Source organism: Protopterus annectens, chromosome 9.part0 (assembly GCF_019279795.1).
Source record: "Protopterus annectens isolate FY-2018-M chromosome 9.part0, PAN1.0, whole genome shotgun sequence".
NCBI lineage: Eukaryota > Metazoa > Chordata > Ceratodontiformes > Protopteridae > Protopterus > Protopterus annectens.
Window position 1 is genome coordinate 854,637,286 of NC_056743.1, and position 23,693 is coordinate 854,660,978.

At 41.5% G+C, this 23,693-nt stretch overlaps 1 protein-coding gene across 1 annotated transcript in view; it reads left to right on the plus strand.

Annotated features, from left to right (window-relative positions):
• Nucleotides 1-2,790: 2,790 nt before the first annotated feature.
• Nucleotides 2,791-23,693, plus strand: part of LOC122811604 (E3 ubiquitin-protein ligase TRIM69-like) — a 118,674-nt gene continuing 97,771 nt past the window's right edge. The window contains exon 1 of the mRNA XM_044083562.1: nucleotides 2,791-3,226. Coding sequence (XP_043939497.1) covers nucleotides 3,182-3,226 — 45 coding nt within the window. The 5' untranslated portion in view covers nucleotides 2,791-3,181. The remainder of the gene's footprint in view (nucleotides 3,227-23,693) is intronic.

Below are 23,693 nucleotides of genomic sequence, written 5' to 3' on the forward strand. Positions count from 1 at the left end.
TTGGATTCTACTAGGGTAGCTTGTTTTATGACCCTGTTCTGAGATTACTTCTGGTAGGCATAGCTGTCTCTATGCATTTATTAATAGGATTGTATTTGTGGTCAGTTCTGCCTAGACAACTGTATTTCCAAGGTTTTTTTGGGGGGGGGCTTGAAATTTTGTCAGGTTGTCACTTGATAATACGAAGTTTGCCTTAGGATAGTTTCTAAATGCTCTGGGGTTAGCTGGGGTCACAGATTTTATTTTTATTTCAAAGGAGACAGCTTTATGGTCAGACATTATTAGAGAGGACATTGCACTTGGTGTGTGGGGGGCAGGGTGCAGCGTGCTCCCATGTTGATGAGTACCAGGACCAGTATGTTTGCAGTGGTTGTGTGGATTTTCTGATTCAGGATGTTAATGTTCACAAAATCCAGGAATTACTGGACCTGCAGCTTTATACTAAAACTTTTATGCAAGCTGTCTACCTGACTACTCCAAAATGCCTGACAAGTAGACAGAATGCATAACACATTGTAGAACTTGGGACTGGAAATGTCTATCAGCTGAGATAGAGGCACAAACAGTGGGTTTATTTGGTGTTTTTTGTAGAACTGAAGCTATGCGTATTAACAGCAACAAACTGAATGCATGAACAATACTTCACTAAGTCAAGAAGGCAAATCTCAGGGTGTTAGGTATACAGGGTTATGATCTGGTCTCTAATTGTAATCACATTTGTGTTCCAGACATGGATGCCATGAAATGTTTCGAGATGAATCTTGGCATCCATGTTGAGAACACATAATAACAGGTTATGATCCGTGAGAAGCAATCATAACTCTTTGTAGTACATGGAGTTTTAGCTACTTCATGTACTACTTGTTACAAAACAAAAAAAAGTAAAAGCCAAAGTATGTTATCAGCTCTGAAAGCCAGTAGAGCATTTAGTGAGTGTTGTCACATAGACAGAAAGTAAGGAACAGTTTTTAAATACAGTATTAATTTAAATAAGTTATTTACAGACTGACATATGCAAACATTTGTGAACATAGGAGGAAAGATATTCAGGGACTGTTCCGAGTGAAGGAACATCCTTTCCCTTATACATGACGGTAACAGGGCTTACGGTTGTGTGTAACATTTGTTACACACCTCTGAAGGTACTTTTGCAGTTAGGTCTCATGCTGCAGAAGAGCGTTAATAGTTTTATCTTTTTTTCCAGTTTTGGAGCATAATCACAGCACTCAACACTGCAAGGATATTACACAATAAGCATTTGCACAATGATGGCTAACAAAAAAAGTATATTAATTATTGGAGAATCAGTGATTAAATTAGATTTGGTAACTACTTCTAACTTTTCTCCACAATCAGGGCAAAGGATTGTGGAGATAAGAGGTTGAACGTTGTGGCAAAATGTCTGGTGTTATTCTTTGTAAGGTGAGATATTGGCCCCTCATCACTAAACAATATTTTTTTGGGAGAGAGGATGCCACAGAACGGTGGTGAGGTCTCACCTCCTAAGAAGGAAAAAATTAACATAGTCTGTGCTTGTTCATAGGTATATAGATTCATAGGTAGGTACTAGGCTTTCCACCCTAGGACCTATACAAGCCTAGCTCTTTCCACCCTAGGGCCTATACAAGCCTAGCCAAAAAGGTACCCTGGCTTTCACCAGAAAATTATTTTCCTGTGCCCCTGTCGAGCAGAGCCACAGAGGTGATCCCCGGGGTGAATTTTCTATTTCCCATCCAATCATCAAGATTTTTCAGAAGAGTGCTAATGAGGAGCTTTGTTTGATATAGATAGGTAGTTTGTTCCAGAGTATGGGGAGTCTCTGGGACAGGAATCTATCCCTCTAGCATGTTCTGTTTATTGTGATGACAAGGTTTAGGTCCCTAATACACACACACACATATATATATATATATATATATAGATAGATAGATAGATATACACATATATATCTATATACACATATATACATATATATATATATATATACATATACATATGCACACACACACACACACACACACACACACACACAATATATATATATATATATATATATATATACATATATATATGTCTACTTCAGTCGATCAAACTTTTACAAGTTTGAACCACATATGGCCGAGACCATATGTTCGAACTTGTAAAAGTTAGAAAACTGAAGTAAAACCACAAAAACAAAAAAAACCACGAAATTAAACGTCTTTAGCAGGGGGGGCCCACAACCCCCTTACTTAAATATATCAACTCTGAGATCGCACTACATTGCGGAAATGGGAGATCTTCCATTCAGTCAGATCGGACTTTTATAAGTTCGAACATATGGTCTGGGCCATATGTGGTTCAAACTTATAAACGTTCGATTGACTGAAGGACCCCATATATATATATATATATATATATATATATATATATATATATATATATATATATATATATATATAGATATATAGATATATACACACACACACACACATATATATATATACATATATATATATATATATATATATAAAATATATATATATATATAATATATATAAATACATATATATATATATATATATATATATATATATATATATACATATACACACATTATTATTTATATATATATATATAAATACATATATATATATATATATATATATATATATATACATTTTATAAATATAAATACATTTTATATATATATATATATATATATATATATATTTTTTTATTTTTTTTTTTTTTAAGACAGAAAACAAATTTGAACCAAAATCATGCACGCGAGAGTTGGTAGTGCGGCCGGCAATTTTCCTGCTAAATAACATGACCGCTCTTTAGCAGGGCAAAACGTGAAACAAGTAATACAAAGTGTTATTTAAAAATCTATGACAACGTGTTTATTATGGAAATCAACATTGTACGTAAAGGATGAATGAGTTTACAACCGCCCACAACCCCAAGCTAAAGCCATTGGATTGGGACTGAGACCTGCACATTAGTAGTATATCACGAGTTCTAGACTATTTTTCTTAGCATTTGTGTTTTTTACAGTTATGAGGCTGAACGAAAGAAGTGTCGGTTACCCATTTTAAAACAGACTTTATAGCTTTATTGCGACTATTTTGCACGCTAAGCAGGTGACGGAGGCGGAAGACAAATCAGACTCGCCTCGCGAGGTGCTGTTATTTGGGTCATGGAAGTAGCTCTTCTGGAAGATGAGAAGTTTAAAGATTTCAGGGTGGGTATACAAACGTGCCACTAGCGTTTATGAAGCGGAATGAGAAACTCCCACAGATATGTTCGTAAACTGAAATGGTATGGCCTGGAACGTGGAGAGAGAGCGAGAGAGAGAGTTATATTTTTTTCATAATTACACTTAAAAAGTCCTTTGCAAACCAACTCTCCCTGGTATTGTATTTGGCGTAAAATTGGTCTGAGTTCTTTGTTAAAGATATTTTTGTCATTAAACATTCAACTTCCATAGTCTTACAGTTATTTATTTTAGGGGAAAATGTGCATATCTCGAATGATAAAAAATGCAGCTGTATATTTTTGTACGGATCTTTCTTGATCTTTGACTGGGTGTGGTTGTGTCCTGTATGCAGTTTCTTTGGGATTTTTATTTACATTTGATGGTGGCGTATGTAGCTTTTTAACAATATCTCTTCCCATTTCACCCCAGTGTTTATATATGTTTAGTAAATTACAGTAAAGCAAGCTGGCACATTTTTGGGGACACATTTCTCTTTTTATACCATTTTGGTAAAAATGGCTTACAAGAATTTTTCTGTCTGTATCTGCCAGTAAAGTTACTACAAACGGAGAAAGAAAGCAGTATTAAAAACAAATCTACAAATAGCAAACGAGAAAATGTGACCATTTAAAAGGAAAAAATGTTTTAATACTTTCTGTCAGAATTACTGGAAATGTTTATGTCACTATAAAATAAGTTAAGTCTAGAAAGCAGCAGACTCTGTTGTGATTATCAGTGTGTCTTTTACAAAAGCTATAGTACTACTACATTCTTGTGTTTAGAATATAGAAACATATGGAAAGGTTGCCTAATCAGAGTGATGGTCACATATTTAATGAAAAAATTTGACTCTGTTTCTTGCCCAAAAAAAAAAAAAATGCTGAAATAAAGTTTTATGGATTTTACCAAACTTTCATTCAGTGCAAACTGGGAGTACAAACTGTGCATGCATTCTCCCACCCAGTCTTGATCTGAGCTGGTGTCCTGCGAGGAGGATCTGTCCTCGAGCTTGTGCTGGTCATACATTGTATAAATACCATATCTGTTTGCCTGCACAATATATGTGAGTTCCCATATGTTTATGACCTTGCAGTCTAGTTCTGTGACCACTCACCAACACTCATAGGTTCATAGGTATATACTAGGCTATCTGCCCTAAGGCATTTATAAGCCTAGCCCAAATTTTTGTGGCTTACGCCACCCCTTATATGAAAAAATACTGTGCCCATTAGTTTGTTGTGCCTCTGTCCAGCAGTGACAGAGAGATGATTCCCGGGGTAAACCTACGATCTCCCATCCACAGGTCTAGATTTCTCGTGAACAGAGTCAGTGAGGTGCTCTGCCTCACATGGACCGGGATTTTATTCCACAGCATAGGGAGTCTCTGAGTGATAAATCTATCCCTCCAGCACGTCCTATTTATATCCGTGCAAAGGTTTAAGTCGCTTGCTCTAGTGGTTTTGGTGGATTTGGATTTTTTGAGGTGGAGCATGTCCATTAATTCCGAGTTGGACATGGCCTTGTATGTCAGGCACATGTCACCTCTGAGCAGACGGTATGCGACTGAATAGAGCTGGAGTTTCTTCAATCTGGCAGCATATGACAGATTTTGGAGTCCCTTTATCCTTTTGGTGAGGAACTTTTGGGGTCTCTCCAATTGCTGCAGATGTCGGGTGAGATACATCCCGAATGGGGCATTGTACTCAATCATTGGTCTGATAAGTGAAGAGTACAGGGGAACAATGACCTCACTAGATCTGGATGTGAATCCCTTCATGATCAGGTGGGCAATGTAGAAGGTCTTTCTAACCACTTTAGCAACGTGAGTGTCAAAAGAAAGGCCACTGTCAACCTGGGTCCCCAGGTCCCTGATAACCACCTATATGGTAGCTTGGGGTTACCTTGTTTTTCCCGAAGGGTATGACTATACATTTTTTGGCGTTTAACTTCAGGCCATGGCTCTGGCACCAGATATCTGTTTCCGTGAGTCCCTTCTGAAGGATATCCGTGTCCGATGCACTTTCCACTATGGCGCCCAGTTTGCAGTCGTCTGCAAACTTTGTCAGCCAAAGTCCTCCCATGTTGGCCTGTACTTCTGAGAAGTAGATGCCAAACAATAGGGGGCCAAGGACCGAGCCCTGTGGGACACCACTTGTGACTGGCTTGGAGTCTGACATAGCGCCAGCAACTCTAACCCTGTGGGTTCTGTCCTTAAGCCAGTTTGCAACCCATCTTGTGACATATGGGTTTACATTTAAGCTGGTAAGTTTTTCTACAATACCCGAGTGGGGTATTGTGTCAAAAGCCTTTGCAAGGTCAAGGTAGGCTGTATGGACTGCCTTTCCCTCATCAATGGCCTTGGTGACTGTTTCGAAGAAGTCGACCAAGTTCAAAAGGCATGATCTTCCGTTGACAAAGCCAAACTGGGTCGGGTCCAATGTCTGCAAGTCCCCTATATCTTTGTTTATGAGCTCCATTATGATCCTCTCCATAGCTTTGCAGACTAGACTTGTTAAGCTTATGGGGAGGTAATTACCAGGGTCCGTAGAGGCGCCTTTGTGGAGTGGGACCACAGTTGCCGTATGCCACTCCTTGGGCACGTATCCTGTGGTAAGGCTGAGATTAAACAGCTGCCTTATGTGCGGGTTTAATTCCTCATTTAGCTCGTGTAGCACACAGCCGGGGACACCATCTGGTCCCATTGATGCTGTGTTTTTAGCTTTAGAGAGAGCAGCTTTCACCTGCGCATTTGAGATGTCCGGGAGGCTACACTCGGCTGGGATAGTTATCTCTCCTTTAGGGGAGAGGGGTGAAGTTTGCACTGAACCTGTCTGCCAGTATGTTGGCAATGTCTGTGGGTTCAGTGATTTTTGTATCATTTTGGACTAATTCTGAGCATATCTGGGAGTTTCCACCCAGGTTCCTAACATAGCTGAAAAAGGCCTTATGATTGTCCTTTGAATCCATGGCAATTTTTCTCTCAAAATTGGCCTTAGTTGATTTTATGAGTGCTCGTATTTTTTACTAATAATGATCAGGGGTGACTTCCCTTTTATGGATTTTGTGCTATCATGTAATAGCTTTCTCCTCTTATTGTAAAGTTTGTTAATGGCTGGGGTCCACCAGACTGGACGTTTGCCCTTTGTGGAAAGAGTCTTGGTTTTATTTGGGATTGCCTGATCCATGCAGTCCTGGAGGTGTTCATAGAAGGCATTTGTAAGGGCTTCCGCAGCTTGGGTTGTGGTTTCCACTGGCTCAGGGGCCTTGAAGGATACCACACCAGTCTTGAGTAGTGTGAAGTTTGCTTTAGAGAAGTTCTTCACTATGGTCTTTTTTGTTTGGGGTGGGGGCGGGATGTGGATTTCCAGTGAGATTAGTTTATGATCAGATCTCACCAATGAGGGATATACTCCGGTGTGGAGCATTTTGTCCCCATGTTTGTGACAATGAGATCTAGTATATTTTCTCCTCTCGTGGGAACAGTGACTAGCTGTTCCATGGCATTTGAATTTATGAACTCCAGGAACCGTTGGGCTAGAAAGTTAGGGCTTGAATAATGTTCCCAGTCTATATTCGGGTAGTTGAAGTCACCCAATATGATGGTGTTTGGAGATACATTTATACCCTCCAGTGTCTTTAGGAAGGCTGTGTGGGGTTCCTGAGTTTGAGAGGGTGGCCTGTAGCATGCTACAATTTGTAGAGCAGTTTTGCCTATGGTTAGTTGCATCTGGATGGTTTCCGAAGCTTCGTGCGTTGCCACTAACCTGGAGGTGTGGGTATCCTTTATGAATATGGATACACCCCCTCCTTTTGTGGTGTGGTCCGGGTTTTGGGGCCGGAACGCATGATATGAGGTAAAACCTAATAGTGCCGGGGTGCTCTCAGGAGCCTTGAACCAGGTTTCAGTTACAGCACAGACATCGATGTTCTCCATACTGAGAAGGGCCTCGAGTGCATGCATTTTGAGATTTAGACTTCTGGCATTGAGCAGCATTACCCTCAGTTTCTTCCCATTTTTGTTTTCTAGGGTGGTAGGTTTAGAATTTGAGCCTTGCCTAAAAAGGCACTATGGGGTGGCAAGAGCCTTAGCCAATATCCGGAATCCCAGGGGTGACAGGTGCAAGCCGTCCCTTGCGAAGCAGCGTGGCTTGTCAAGCATGTCATCCCAGGCAGACACTGGATCCCCTTTGAATGACACCAGACATTAAGCCAATTGTTAAAGCTGATCATCTTGTCTCTATATTGTGGTATCATTCTTGGTGAAGGAAGGATACTGCTCAGGGTTAGGGTCATACCTGCCTGGGCTACATAATCAGAGAGCTCCTCTATGTCTCTCTTCATGTAGTCCAGGGAGGTACGTCTCAGGTCGTTCACACCAGTATGGACAATGACTGTGTCATATTTGTACTTGCCGTAGAGTGACCCGAGTGCTTGTGTTATGTGGCGGATTCTAGCGCCCGATATGCAGCTTACTGTTACCCTCTCCTTGTTCAGCCTGGTGAGTGGGACGTCAGTGTGTCTGACTATGGAGTCACCTATGACAAGTATGTTTGGTGTTGTATTTGGCCTTAAGGGCTGTGACTGCTTTGCACACTGCTTTTGTGGTGTTTGTGTTGCTTGTGGGGTGTCTTGAGGTAGCAGTTGTTTGGGTGTCTGCTTTGGAGGCCTCTGCTGTTTAGGTAAATTTTTACTCAGAGCCTCCGAGTATGTCTTTGTGTGTTTATGTGTTTGATTCAGTGGAGTGGTAGCATTATGTGAGGCTGGTTTTGTGGTGTGTGTAGTTGCCTTCTCCTCCTGTCTGGTCTTGCCAGTCCTGAGTTGAGAGAGCTCAGCCTCCAGTTTGGCTAAATAGCTGCATCTCTCGCAAGTATTTGTGTTATGTGGGAGGAGGAGAGGGTTGTCTGTGTACATGAGGCAATTATAACATTGCCTCAAGATTCCCAGATTCACCAGCTGGACTGGAGAGGAGATTGACAACTGACCTTTGGACATGCTAGAATAATATTGGGAAATCCTTAATTGAAAACAAGGGCCAGTGGGGAGTGAGGGTGTAGTGCTTTTAATTTTTAATGCTGACATATAATTGCTTTAGTGAGCAAGTGCCAGGTAACTTGAGTGCAATGTGTTACAAGTAACTAAATGCAAAAACGACAAACAGTAACTTTCTTTCAAGTGAAACAAGGAAATAAGTACAGTAAGCAATGCAGATATCACTAGTGATCCACAGAAGCGCTGAGAAGTTGCGTATTAGGTGTAATTAGCTTCCAGGGAAATAACAAGCAAACAAACAACAAGCATATAAACAAAGCTAGATTCAGCAGGCCTGGATCTAGTCTATGCTAGAGCAAACAAGGTGTACCAATTTCAGTAAGATACAGTTCAAATATTCAGGCACTATAAACCTTTAACCAGAAATTCCCAGCTCAGAAGGGCAGAGTCCAGCCTCTTCTCCCACAAGAGTGCAGACCACGAACCTTCTTAATGTAAAATAACTGGCCTGAAGCCCAAGTTCCTAAACCAGAACTAATACACTTGGACACTGGGCTCTCAATCAGCAGTTCCCAACTTAGAAGGATGAAAGCTACCTGTCCTGCCACCACAGTGCTTGCCACAAACCTTCCTAATGTAAAACAACTGGTCTGAAGCCCAAGTGCTTAATCCAAAAGACTTGAATGATAGCTACACTTTAATCAAGTTACAACCAAGCAGTAATAAATACCATTGAATACTTTAGAGAATGTCTGGATTAGTGCTTAAGTTACACAAACAAAGCTAGATCCAGCAGGCCCGAATCCAGTCTATGCCACAGCAAACAAGGCACCAACTTCAGTAAGAAACAGTTCAGATATGCATGCACTATAAGCCTTTAACCAGAAATTCCCAGCTCAGAAGGGCAGAGTCCAGCCTCTCCTCCCACAAGAGTGCAGACCACGAACCCTCTTAATGTAAAATAACTGGCTTGAAAGCCCAAGTGCTTAAACCAGAATTAATACACTTTTAGAATAACAGACACTGAGCCCTCAATCAGCAGTTCTCAACCTAGAAGGATGTAAGCTACCTGTTCTGCCACAACAGTGCAGACCACAAACCCTCTCAGTGCAAAACAACTAACTGGTCCGAAGCCCAAGTGTTTAAACCAAAAGGCTTAGAATGAGTTTACACCAAGCAGTAATAAATACAATAGAGTATTTTTAAGATGATGCAAAAGTAAAATGAAGTAGGTAGAAACACAAGTACAGTAAAAGCAGATGAACTGTCCATGGTTCTAGTCAGCATCTGCAACAGGTTCTTTCTAAGATGTCTAGCATTAACATAAATATGTGTTTTGGTTCCAAGTATCCATAAACTGGACCATATCATCTGTAAGTGATGGAGATATAGAAACAGTGCAAGACTTTAAATATTTGGTAATATGGCTAGACGTATGTCCTTTTCTGCACTTTTATACAAAGTAAAATTCACTGACCAATGAAAACCTGCTACAGACTAGATAGCCTATTGCCAAATTAAGCTGAAGTGGTTGGCGAAGGAATAATTATTTCTATACTAACTACTGCTGTCCTACAAGTTGCTACTAAAAACACAGACCATACTTAAAAAAAATGCTAGTTCTTCATACACCTACCTAAAAGGAAGCAACATTGTCATGCCTTTTCACTTTAACTCTCCTGCTGTTCCCTAAGGTGTCTGTAATCACCGATTATGCAACATTCTCACTTTCCTTACCCTGTCAGATCAATAATCAGTGCGTATATAAAACATGAACACTTAATTAGCAAAGGAAAACGCAACTGTCATTCTTGGGTGTCATGACTTTGTACCCTGATTTGGAGGTGTAGCCAACCAAAGCCGGTGAAAAAGAAAAAAGTCATGAGTATTCATAAGCTCTGTAGCTGAAATACTGGTATATTCCTGGGGGGTCATTTACATATATCCCAATAGCCTCCACTGCAGGTTTAAGGTATGACACAATGAAGACTAGCTTAGGTGGGTCTTGCAGCTTTTACTGAAAAGCTGAAAGTTACCTACATTTTCTTGTTTTGATCTAGCTGTTGCTGTAAAGGTTATCATAAATTTTAACTTTATTGTAACTGTGACATTGTAATATGAATTGCTTCATCATCAACTTTAAACATGACCACTAGTAGGGAAGCTGAAAATCTTTGTGACTGTATAGATTATTGGTTTTCTCACAGTTATATGCAGGTTTGGATGTGTTGCAACTGATAGGCATCTATATATGTTTGACAGTGGTAATGTCAAAAAAAGTACAGCACCTTGTATTGCACATTTTGAAGCCCTAATTTGATTTTGGAATTATTCAAAGTCAAGATCTGCATACTGCACTGCTGTGCCAATCACAGTAGTCCTCTTTTCCTGACATCCAAAATAGATTTTTCGCACTGTTCTGGGCACAGTTATGTTTCTCCATATTTTTGGCAGAAAAAAGAAATGATAGCAGCAACTTTTTCATTACTTTTACTACCACGTCTGCCACCAAGAAATGAAAAAAAATGTTTTAAGTATTTAAACTGGAGAACTGATGAGTCGACAATAACTCTGATACTTTTAATTTTTTTTCATGTGGTCCATGCTGTTTTACTGTATATTTTATCAAATTTTGTTAATGAAGCTATATTTGTTAATATACTGAAATGTTTATAAATGTTAAGTGGGGGCTTTTTAAAATGCTTTGTATGTTGAAAATGGAATGGATAGTGAGATATTCACATAGCTAATGGCTTTTCTTTTTGTAATATGAATTTGCGTTGTAAAAGGGCCATTGTAAACAGCTGTAAGTGCATTACCCCATTAAACACTTGTTGAATTTCCAAGTCTGTGGTAAGGGGTGTGATGGAAAGGGAATAGTATACATAATCGGTTGCTAATCCTTTAGTTTTCAAATTTGCTAATCGTGCAGACAATTTCTTAATCTGAGTTGTACACTGCATTTGTGTGTGTTTCAACCATAGAATTACTACATTTTCTAATGCTAACCCAGTAGGATGAGTTTTGTTACTGGATATGCAGGAAGCCAAAGGTCTACACAGCCATGGGCACTTTTAATAGTTAAACACCCCCAAAACAGCTACATTCACTGCCAGTATTTCATTTTTGTCTACTAGATATTTATAGTGATGCCAGCCACAATGTTATGCATCCCAAATGACAATAGTAATAAAAAATATATATGTTTTGAGTGTTTTGGTGTTAAGGAGAACACAGAATTATAGATCCATAGTTGAAGGCTACCCAGAGTTGTTTTATAGATTAGTTTTTGCTTTAGTTGAATTAGTAACTGGACTGTTGGACCAGTCTAGGCATGTTAGTGTTCTAATATCTTATTCTTGAAGCTCATAAGTAGCAGTGAGCCAAACATAAAGCCCTGTGGAATACCGTGGCGCAATGGCAAAGTAGAACAGATGGCATTTTCTAGTCTGCAGACTGACCTTTGTGTGGCAGGTGCCTGAAGAAACATTGTACTTCATTTCTTGATTGTTTTACTTCTTCCAGCTTACCTATAAGGAGTTGGTGGCTGATACTATCAAAGGTGAAGGATAAATCAAGTAATAGTACAAGACTGGCATTATCCTGTGTGAGTTCTGTGTGATTGCATCACATAACAGTAGGTTATTGACAGTACTCCGACTGAGCTGTGTGAATGCATTCTACAGCATTATTAGGGGATGTATACTACAACTAAAGTTTGCATTATCTAACTGTTTAATAATGTGTACATGCAGACAGACACATACATGCACCAGTGTAGTGATGAAGAAATTATGTAGTGCTCCTTTCCTATCAAGTTTGATATCACAGTTTAGACAAAGAGAAATAAATGGGCAGGTCCTAAATGCAAGACCAGCACTGGTAAAGTTTTTAATAGAATCTAGAACAGAAGCTGCCGTTAAAAAAATCATTAGTAGAGCATATAACATATTCCATTATAACTACATGAACCAATCAGAGGAGGTTAGAAAAGATTGGGAGGAGAGATTGGATAAGCAATTCAATTCACAAAGAAACAATGTGGGATGTCTCCCAAGCAAAAATCCTAAATCCTCTAGACTTTGTTGTATATTTGGAAGTGTTTACATAGCTATTTTTGTACCCCAAGTAGACTCCAAAGAATTTTTCGTCAGGTAGACAGTAAATGTTGGAGATGTGACGGGGAAGAAAGAGGTAACTGGGAACATTTTATTTTATTTTTATTTTATTTTACATTTGTTAACCGGGCTAGTCCAACTGGATACATGTCCATTTTCAGTGGAGGCCCGGGGAGAAAAGCTCCGCTATCTACTACATGACAGGTATAAAATACAAGAATGTACAATAATAAACAAGGCGTTTGAAACCACAATTACAGGATGTTCAGTAAAAGGTGATCAGACAGAGACATAGCATTTACGTAAGTTCAGGTAAACATAATATGTAACAGAATTAATTACATTATTTAAAAGTTTAACAATAGAAATTTGAGTAAAGTCTATTTTTAGTAGGGAGAGACAGTTACCCAACAGAAATGGAAAGTGTGAAGTAATAGAGTTGGGAGAAAGAGGAGAGGGGGCAGGAGAATGGAGGAGGTAAAAAGATCAGCTAGGGTTATTGCAAGTGCATAGCCAGTGGTTGGTTAGAAAGTGTTTCAGTTTAGTTTTAAATAGTGGAATAGAAGTTAGGGCTGTGAGGTCTTGAGGAAGTTGATTCCAAATTTTACCAACTGAGTTGGAAAATATGGAGTCACCCGCGGTGTTCTTTGATAGAGAAGTTTGAATCAGTATTTTATTAGAAGAGCGTAGGTTTTTTAGGTTGTTATAGGGTTTTATAAGGGTGGAGAGCATTGGTGTATTCTCAGGGTGATGAAGGGCGTTGTGGGCAATTGTAAGCTGATAGTATTGAATTAGGTGGGGTAACTCCAGCCACCCTAGTTTTAGGAGATTCAGGCAATGATGAGTTTTATATGGAGAGGCAGTGGCAAATCTGGCAATGTTGTTGTATGCTGCTGTAAGATTATTGAGGTTATATTTTGAAAGATTAGTGTATATGGGGGAAGCATATAATAGGGTAGAGATTAAGTGGGTTCTAGCTATGGTAGTTCTAGCTTCAGGAGTTAAGAAAGATTTGATTCTGTAGAGAGAACCTAATTTTCTATTAGTTGCTTTTATGATAGAGTTAATATGAAAGTCAAATTTTAGTAGGTTGTCAATAGTAATACACAAAAGTTTGGTTGTTTGGTCTGGAGAGATAAGGGTGCCATTGTTAGAAGTAAGTGTGAAGTTAATAGAGGGAGACAGCTGTGTGGGTGAAAAGAGGAGAAGTTTGGTTTTCTTAGGGTTAAGGAGGAGACAGTGATTGGAGAACCATTTCTCTATAGTGGTAAACGTTTTTTGGGTAAGGGAGTGGTGGTCAGCTTGGTTTGTGGCAGAGCAAGTAATGGTGGTGTCATCAGCATATTGAATACAAGTAGTTAGAGGGGTGGCAAGATACAGGTCATTAATAAAGATGGAAAATAGAAGAGGACCTAAGATGGAGCCCTGAGGGACCCCTATAGTGGTAGGGAGAAGTTCAGAAATATGGTTGTCCCATAAAACAGCTTGTTTCCGATTATGAAGATAGGACGTAAACCAGTTTAAGGCAAACTTGTCAAGAGAGAGAGATTTTAAACTATGTAGGAGGAGTTGGTGATTGACCATGTCAAAGGCTTTTGACAGGTCTACAAAAAATGCTGACGAGAGAATATTGTTATTGTGGTTTTTGTTAATGGAGTCAATAAAGGATAATAAGGCTGTGGTGGTGCTATGGCATGGACGAAACCCGTGTTGGCAGTTAGCAAGGAGATTATTGGATAGGAGGTGATTAAGTAACTGTTTGTGGATGCATTTCTCCATTATTTTTGCAATAGGAGATAGCAGCGCTATAGGGCGGTAGTTGGAATACTCCAACGAATCACCCCCTTTGAAAAGAGGGATGATGTGAGAGATTTTCCAGAGTGAAGGTATAGTACTTTCTTTTAAGGTCTTGTTAATTAGTATAGAGATAGGGTAGGCTATAGTTTTAGCACCTAGCTGGAGGTAATCAGCTGGTAATTTGTCAGCTGAGGGGGTTGAAGGTTTAAGTTTTTGAAGTAAGTATAGAATATAGGAGGTAGGTATGGGTTTGAGTTGAAATAGTGGTGGAGTGCAGCTTGGGTTAGCTAGTATAGAGGTGTCAGGGCTTTGTTGGTTGGCTAGTTTAAGTATTGCTGAAGTAAAGAAGGTATTGAACGCATTTGCTGTTTGTAAGGGAGAATCAGGGCTGGAGCCTAGTGGATTGGGTGTTGCAACTTTGCCAGGGGATAGTCGTGTGTTAATAGATTTCCAAAATTTATGTGGTTGGTGGTGGGAGGATTCCTGTAGTTGGGTATAAAAGTTCTTTTTATCTTTTAAGATAGCTAGCTTTGTCATGTTTCTTTTTTGTTTGACGGTAAGGTGATCAAAAGAGTTTTTAGTGGTTCGCCATTTAGTCCAGGCATTATTCCTACGAAGGATTAGTTGTCTAGTTTTGCTTGTGAGCCATTGAGCTGTCTTACATTTCATGCGTATAGAACGCAAGGAGGCGTGATGATCAAGAATGGTAAGAAAAGTATTATTAAAGTGGTTAACAGCTTCATCTATTGGGAGAGTTTTTAGAGGTGACCAGTTAACTAGGCTAAGTTCATTTTGAAACCGATTGGGGTCGAAATGTTTTTTGCTACGAGATAAACGAATTAGGGGAGGTATAGCTAGATGTGTTTTATGCCTAATAATATATGTTAGAGAGTGGTCACTAGGGAGGGTTCCTGTTGAATACTTTTGTTGGGGACTATTTGTTAAGATCCAGTCAAGTATGGTTTCTTTATTATTGATTTTGTTTGTTCTAGTTGGGGAGTTTATGGTTTGATAGAATCCATGCAAATTAATAAGGGTAGATGGATTAAGTTTGTTTGCATAAGTTCCAGTCAATATTAAAGTCACCTAAAAGTATTGTTTCTTGAAGGAGATTAAGTGAGAACCAGTTTAGTAGGTCTTCTAATATGGGATGATTGTTGTCTGTGGGAAGATAAGTACAGATAATATTTATAGTTTTGTGAGGGTTGAGGGAAAGTTTGGAAATAATAATTTCAACATTAGTGTCATTTGGAAGGGTATGATTTGTTTTACTTACTTCCAGTCCAGTTTTGAAGAGTATAGCTACTCCGCCCCCTTTTTTATTTAGGCGGTCTTGTCTTAGGATGTTATAGCCAGGGGGGATAATTTCATTATCTTTTATTGTGGGTTTGAGCCATGTTTCCGTAAGACAGAGAATGTCAAATTGTTGGACTTCTAGTAGAGCATGAAGAGCAGGGATTTTATTGCATATGCTATGGATGTTAAGATGAGCTATTGAGAGAGATTTGGGAGGTTTAGTATTTGGTGTAGACATTGTTTTCATTTGTTGGCATTTAGGGGATAGTGTGGAGGTGTCTGGGCCAGGGTTGGGGTGTATGTCCCCATCAATCAATGAGAAACTTACTATAAGGTGATTAAATTGTGAGAGTTTGCAATAGTAAATATGTTTTGTGAGGCTATGAATAAGGTATTTGATGTGCGAAAGATGATGATATTTTGGTTCAAGATAGGAGTTACTGTATATAGGACTGCGATGGGTTGTGGGTGTAGTTGGGGGGTAGCTAGGGTGTGTTTGTGTGGGATACTAACAGTAAGATGTAAAGATTGCTCATAGTAGGTTATGAGATAGGTAGAGGAAAGAGTAGTTAGAAGAGTTAGTAGTAGCAGAGGAAGGTGTAGGTTGGACATGATAAGTAGAGTTAGTGACAGTATATAAAGGTATGTGTTCAGAATAGCAGATGGGTGAATGAGGGAGGAGACTATTATGGAGTGGGTGGAGAGAGGAACAAGTTATGATTGGTTGTAGGTAGGGAGGGGTGTGGCTACGTAGGAATAAATGTAGAGGCTCCAGGGGCGGGTGGAATTTGGGAGCAGGGAGGGGAGCGGAGTGAGCCAGAAGGGCGAACGGAGCGGGAAGAGACAAAGGAGTAGAAAAAGGCTGAGAGGAAATCAATCAGCCAGGTAGAATAACAGCAGGTAAGTTAAAACAGGTAGTATAAATAGTAAGAAGTATAGGGGTATGTTATAAGCAGATTTGTAGTAGACAAGTTAAAATAGGAGGGTAGTTTGGCAAGGGCCAGGGGGAAGGAAAAGTGTATTTAATAGACTAAAGTTCCAGGTAGAAGTCAGTGTAACCAGTAAGTGTAGCAAAGAGCCAAGGAAGGAGAACTTAGAAGTAGAAGGGAGCCACCTAGTGGGCAAAGGTTTAGAATCAGATGTATGGAGGTAAGGAAGGGGATAGAAAAAGGAAAAGAGTAAGAAAAAAGTAGTATTAAGGGATGAGAGAGAGGAATAACAATGGTAGTAATGGCAGTGTAAGGAATGAGGGTCTGGTCATAAAGGTGTAGGGGAGTGGTGCTGTTGGCTGCTGGCAGTCCTGGGCAAGTAGGTAGACTAGGCACGCAGGTGGGAAATTTAGGATTAAACATATAGTATAAACATACTTTGACAGTCTTTCCTTTTAATATTAGATGATATCCCCGACGAATTTCTTGGTTGGGGCTAAGTGGACACAGTTCTGGTCTTCCAGGAGGGCGGAGATTCTTATGTAGGGGATAGCTGGGTTCCGATAGTAAAAGGTAAAGAATATTTTGACAGTCTTTCCTTTTAATATTAGATGCATTGTGTAACATATTTTCTGGGAGTGTAATGCGTTGGCAGACTTTAAAGATTACCTGCAGACCACTCTGTCAGACATACCAGGTGAGCAAATTGGTGTAACTAAGGCAATGATGTTTTTTGAGCTATGATGCAGATTCAGACTTGCCTTGACATAGTAAACCCTTGCTGAGTCTAATTATGGTGTTTGCCAAACAGTAATTACTAAAAAATGGAAATCAAATCTAAACCATCTCTACTAGACGTAGTGAATATACTAACATAGATAAAACAACTGGAATTTGAATCTTTAGAAAAGGGTAGGAGGAAAAATATGGGAATTGTGGGAACCAGCTATGCAGAGGGGGAATGAGGTTTAAAAGAAGGCAGGGTTTTAATGAGCTATGTAATGCTTAAGTGACGGTGACTGGATAGATTATAAGTAGCGTATGATGTTTGCAACTACAGTTATGTTAACATGGTCTGTAATGTGTAATGTTTGCAACTAAAATTATGTCAATATGGTTTGTTTTCATTTATATAAATGTAATATTGCATATGTCCTGTGATAATTTAATAACTTTGTTTCTTGTTTAAAAAAAAAGAAATTATGAAGTGCTCATCTGCAGTAGAATGGATGAGAAAACTAAGGGACTGAATTTTGCTCTTTTATTATTGTTGAGGAAGCTTTCAGCCTGCTCATATGTACACTGATTGAAGATGGAGTGAGTTCTGATGTATGTGGTGGCCGGTAGAATGATATGAGTGGTGTCAATAGGTTTTTAGAAGATGGTACAGGGTTTTCCTTGCATAATATTGCTCTGTATGTAGCTTAGATTCAATCTGAGATGGTTATGCTTAAGTTCTAATGATTTTATGGAAAGTAAGGATGAGTGCTTTTGACCTCAGAAAGTTTTTTTGTGATCTTGTTGGATCTCACCATGTTGGGAAGCCATGAACCTCCACCCCAGTGGGCTGGCTGTTAAATAGATGGGGGGTATAGATGGAGTCTTTTTGTTTGCAGAATGGAGCTGCAAAGGAGTGACCTGATTGCAGTTATTTAGAACTGTGAAAAACAAATTTTGTTTTAAGATGTTAAGCAGTACAGAATGAAGGCTTGAAATGATTGCTAACTACAGTCAAATTGAGAGAGTTTCAGTGGGTGGTGTCAGACTGAAGTCACTTCCTAATTTCCTAACTTTTTACTGATCGGTTGCAGTTAATTGCAGATATCATGTTATCAGTATTTTTAAATGGCAGTATGGTCTTCCATTATATTTTGTTGCTTTGAATATAAGTAAAGGGTTTGCATCCTAGTCTTTTGAAGGTTTAAATGAGCTTACTGACCATTTGCACTGGTTAGATAATAATGCTCCCACCACAATTTGGGATTAAATGGGCTGGCTCCTACCTGGGGAATTAATGGTTAGGTATCTTTTAGAGAAGAGTGATGGGGAATAATGCTATTGAGAATATTTTAACATTGTAGGAGTTTATTTGTTGTACGTCATTTGGATTTTTGAAAATAAATGCTGAATTTGATTAGCTTGTGAGGCTTTCAGTGAGTTGAATAGATTACATTCCATAAATCCTATTTTTTTTCCTATGTGACTTTTTTTTGTACCTTGTTGCAGCTGAAAAGAAAACCAGGTACTTGTGTATTATCGCAACTAGAGTTCCGAAGTCACATAATTCATTGTGTTTCTGAGAAAAGAGATTTCTTAAACTTGAAAAGGTTGTGCATGCAGGTAAGTACTAATGTCCCACTGAGAGTTTGAGGCAGAGAGAGAGAAGTAACGGTCAAACTTTCTACTCCCGGGTGGCGTGTCACATTTTTTTCAGTGAACTGCACTCTGCTATACAGCATCACAAATCCTGCCTGGCTGATTACAAGTTCAGCAAAGGGAAGTTACTCAGAAATATACCGTCTGACTGTTCAGGGCCAGTAAGCATCAAAAGCAAAGGTGCCTGCAACAAATAGTGAGTAAGGGAACAGTTGATTCCTGAGGAACTGTTGCCTTTCTCCCCAGCGGGAGTCCTGTGCCAGGGGTGTTAAACATTATCCCGCTTCACACAGATATTTTTTTTCATTTGAACTTGTTTACTTGCAGCAGCCACTGCAGTACTACAAAGAGGTGCTGTAAATGCTGATTGAGTCGCGCACAGATCTCCCAAATGTAACAATCCTACATTACAGTGTGTACACGTGAAGAGATTTCAAATGGCCCCGGTTGTCTTTTTGGGAACGTGGTGAGTTTCATGAGTTTTAACATTAACAATGACTGAGAAGCCACAGTCCTGTTTATAAGTCGGGAAGGGACGCTACCCGGGAAGAGGAATTGTGACGTTATTCTTCTTTCCATGTGAAAAACAATCAGACAGAATAGTAGTGAAGACTTTACACACCCCTTCTTAGGTTATCAGACCTCGTTTCGCACAAACATAACTGATTATGTGACTTCTGAAATCTGGTTGCAATAATACGTAAGTACCGAAAAATTAGAAGTTATGTACTCACCATAACGTTCCATCTGAGTAGGTGACTTCATTCGGATGCAACCTGTGGGTATCGGATCCGACCTCGGATCCGAGCCGGCAATTCAAAAGCTTAGGCTCCGAGCTCCTAGCTCCTCCCTCTTACCCATAACCCCTTGCCAAGCCCTGACTGACCTCAGATTGAGTTTGCCTCAAAATACTGACAACAGTACTGACAACAGTACACTAAAACAGCATAAATACTCGCTCTATAAAGGTCAGGGGGATGGAGGGGGGGATGGTTGCATCCGAATGAAGTCACCTACTCAGATGGAACGTTATGGTGAGTACATAACTTCTAAATCTGAAGTAGGCAGACTTCATTCGTCTGCAACCTGTGGGACAGAGTCCCTAGCTACCTGAATCTTGGGCGGCCGTCATGGAAGGATGTTCCGGAGCACCGCTGAGCCAAAGGATGCTCTTCCTCTAGAAACAACATCCACCTTGTAATGAGAAATAAAAGTATGAGGCGAGGCCCAAGTAGCTGCCGCGCAGATATCATCCAATGATACACGGGACTTAAAGGCGGCTGATGTGGAAACTGCCCTAGTAGAATGAGCCGTAACCCTCCGAGGAGCAGGTCTGCCTGAAGTGTCATATGCCTGCAGAATACAATTAGCAATCCACTTAGATAGTGTGACTTTAGATACTGCTTTACCCAGAGCAAATTTAGCAAAGGAGACGAACAGCTGATCTGATTTCCTGTGGCCAGCTGTTCTGTTAATATAAAAACGTAATTGTCTATGAACATCCAAGGAATGCAATTTGTATTCTCCTTTGTTTGAGTACTTGGGAAAAAACACAGGTAAATTGATTGACTGGTTAATATTGGATTCAGAAGAGACCTTCGGAAGAAAAGAAGGATTGGTCCTGAGGCACACCCTATCAGGGAAGAAAGAAAGGTAAGGCGGTTTGACACACAGAGCCTGAAGCTCAGACACTCTTCTGGCTGAAGTGATAGCTACCAGGAAGGCAGTCTTCCAGGAAAGGTACTTTAAATCAGTAGAAGCTGCAGGCTCGAAGGGAGGAGCAGTAAGGGCCTGCAGGACTAAAGACAAGTCCCAGGGTGGTACAACCTCCTTGACTGGAGGCCTCAACAAAAAAACTCCTTTGAGAAATGTTTTGCATAATTTAGCGTCATAAGGGGAGCTGTGTCATGACCAATGTGATAATGCGAGATAGCTGCCAATTGTACCTTAATCGTGGAAGAACTAGCCCCTTGATGAAAGAGGTCTGTTAGAAAATCCAGCACCGCTGACATAGGTGCCGAGAAAGGATCCAAAGTTCTCTGTACTGCCCATATAGAGAATCTCTTCCATTTACTCCGATAAACCTGCCTGGTGGAAGGTTTATGAGCTGCCACTAAAATGGCCTTGACCGGTGAAGAGATACCGAGTCCTAATTAAGGTTGGAACTGGAGCAGCCAAGCTGTCAACTTCAGGGTCCGCAGATTGGGAACTGACATTCCCAGAGGGTGAGAGATGAGATCCGAATTGGATCCAGAATCCATGGTGGATTGATTTTGTGAGACCATACGAAGGGGAACCAAGGTTGTCGAGGCCAGAATGGGGCAATGAGAATCATTCTGCTCCCCAAACTGTTGGCTTTCTGCAGAAGCCTCTGCATCAGAGGAAGTGGAGGGTAGGCATAAAGGAGACCGGGAGGCCAAGCATGCACCAGAGCATCTCGAACTCCTGGTGGGGGAAGCAGAGCGAAGAAATTGTCGCATTTGGCGTTTGAGGGAGAGGCAAAAAGATCGCAACAGGGTTGCCCCCAAACGGCAAAAATCTTCTTCGCTACTTGAGAATTGAGAGACCACTCGTGAGGAGAAAGGATGGTGCGACTGAGCTTGTCCGCAAGGATGTTGGACTTTCCCGGAATGTGCGTTGCTACCAGAAAGCGTTTGGTGGAAATTGCCCATTCCCAGACTCTCATGGCCTCTCGACAAAGGGGGTAAGACCTGGTTCCTCCCTGTTTGTTGATATACCAGACTACCGACATGTTGTCTGTCTGAATCGCAATAGTCCCTGAAGGAAGAACGTGGTGAAGTGCTTGCAACGCTAGGAGCACCGCCCTCATTTCCAGGACATTTATATGCAATGACGTCTCTGTGGGATTCCACGTGCCTTGGACAATCTTTCCCGCAGAATGCCCCCCCCACCCGAGGCAAGAAGCGTCCGTGGTCACTGTGGCTCGGGGAAATGCAGCGCAAAAAGGTCTCCCTGCCAGGAGCTCCGGAGAAAGAAGCCACCAAAGAAGGGAGTCCCTGCACGCTCTGCTGACCGCAATCGGAGCGTTTAGAGAAGAACAAAGAGGGGACCACTGAACTTGAAGAGTCCATTGAAGAACCCGCATGCGTAAACGGGCATGAATGAGAAGCGGAATAGCTGCCGCCATAGAACCTAGGGCCCTCAGGACCGAAGCTGCAGTTGGAGATGGTTGCAGGATCGCTGTCACATGACACTTCAGGCTGGCAATACGGTCTGGGGTGAGGAAGGCTCGCATTGATCTGGTGTTTAGTCTTCCTCCTATGAAATCTATAACTTGTGTGGGGTTCAGAAAGATTTCTCCCAGTTGATCGTGATGCCCAGCCTTGGTGCTAGTTGAAGAAAGTAATCCCTGGCTGAGCACAGAAGATGCCTTGATGATGCCGTCAGGAGCCAGTCGTCCAGGTACGGAAAGACCTGTAATCCCTGGAGCCTCAGGTGGGCCGCTACCACCGCTAGCACCTTGGTAAACACCCTGGGGGCTGAGGTGAGACCAAAGGGGAGGACCCTGAACTGATAATGACTGGCTCCCAGCCGGAAGCGAAGAAACCTCCTGGATCGTCTGTCCATCCGAATGTGGTAGTACGCGTCCTTGAGGTCTATGGAGCACATCCAGTCGTTCTCCCTCAAGAGGGGAAGTATAGACTGCAGGGTGACCATCCGGAACTTTTGCTTGGTTACTGACAAGTTCAGCTGGGAAAGGTCTAAGATTGGTCTTAAGTCCCCCGTCTTCTTTGGCACCAAAAAGAACCTGGAGTAAAACCCTAATCCGGTTTGATCTCGGGGGACGTGCTGGATGGCTCTTTTTTCTAGCAGCTGTTCGATTTCGATAGCTGCCACCTCCCTTTGGTCGGGTGGAACATCTGGGAGGCTGCGAGATTTGGGAACCTTGAATAGGGGAATTGAATATCCTCTGGATATGACTCGAAGCACCCAACTGTCTGTTGTTATGGACTCCCAAGAAGTCAGGTGCCTCGAAAACCGCCCCCCCGACTGCCTCCAGTGATGGACAGCCGGGCAACCCTTCAGGGCTGCTGTGTGGGTCTATCAGAGAAAGGTTCTCTGGACCCAAAGTTGCCAGGAGCCCCCCTGCCTCTAGCACGACGACCTCCCCGTCCTCCTCTGCCACGGAAGGACTGGTTGTCCGGAGCAGGTTGGGACTGCTGCGACTTCCGGCACCACATCTTCTTCTGTCCCTTTTGGTTCTTAGAGAAGGACCTCTGGGGAGCTGAGAAGCGGACTCCGACGGCAGACAGCGTCTTCCCGTCCTTTTCGCTCTGGACTAATGTCTCGCGAACAGTCTTGCCAAACAAGGCAGAACCATCGAAGGGGGCATTCGCGAAGGTCGCCTTGAAGGGCTCTGCAAAATCACAATGGCGGAGCCAGGCCTGTCGCCTCATGACTAGGCCTGCTCCGCTGGCTCTAGCGGCTCCCTCAGTAGCATGAGAAAGTAGCCGCATAGATGTATTGAAAACTGATCTGAGAGTGGCCATTCGGGTGGAGTAAACCTGTTTATCCTCACTCGAGATGGACTCGGGGAGATGCAGCGTATTCTTTAATCAGATCCCGCTGCATCCTAATGACATGTGTCATGTAGTGCAGCTCTCAAGGAGAAGGTTGCTGAACTAAAAACTCGCTTCCCAATGCGATCCATCGAACGGGACTCCTTGCCCGGAGGATGCACGGAGGGACTCTCCTGGGCCAATTCCCTCTTCGTGGCTGCAGCCATCATCATGGCATCTACTGGGGGACCCTTACTCCAGTGGGTGCGGTCCGACGGAGGGGAAAGAATGCGGTCCGGGCGCTTAGGGATAGGCTCAATGGTGTCCGGATCCTTCCACGCCCTGATGGAAATAAGATCCACCAGGGGGTCAGCAGGAGGGGACACCCAAGAGGTAGAAGGGCCCGCCTCGAATGCCTCCAAGAACA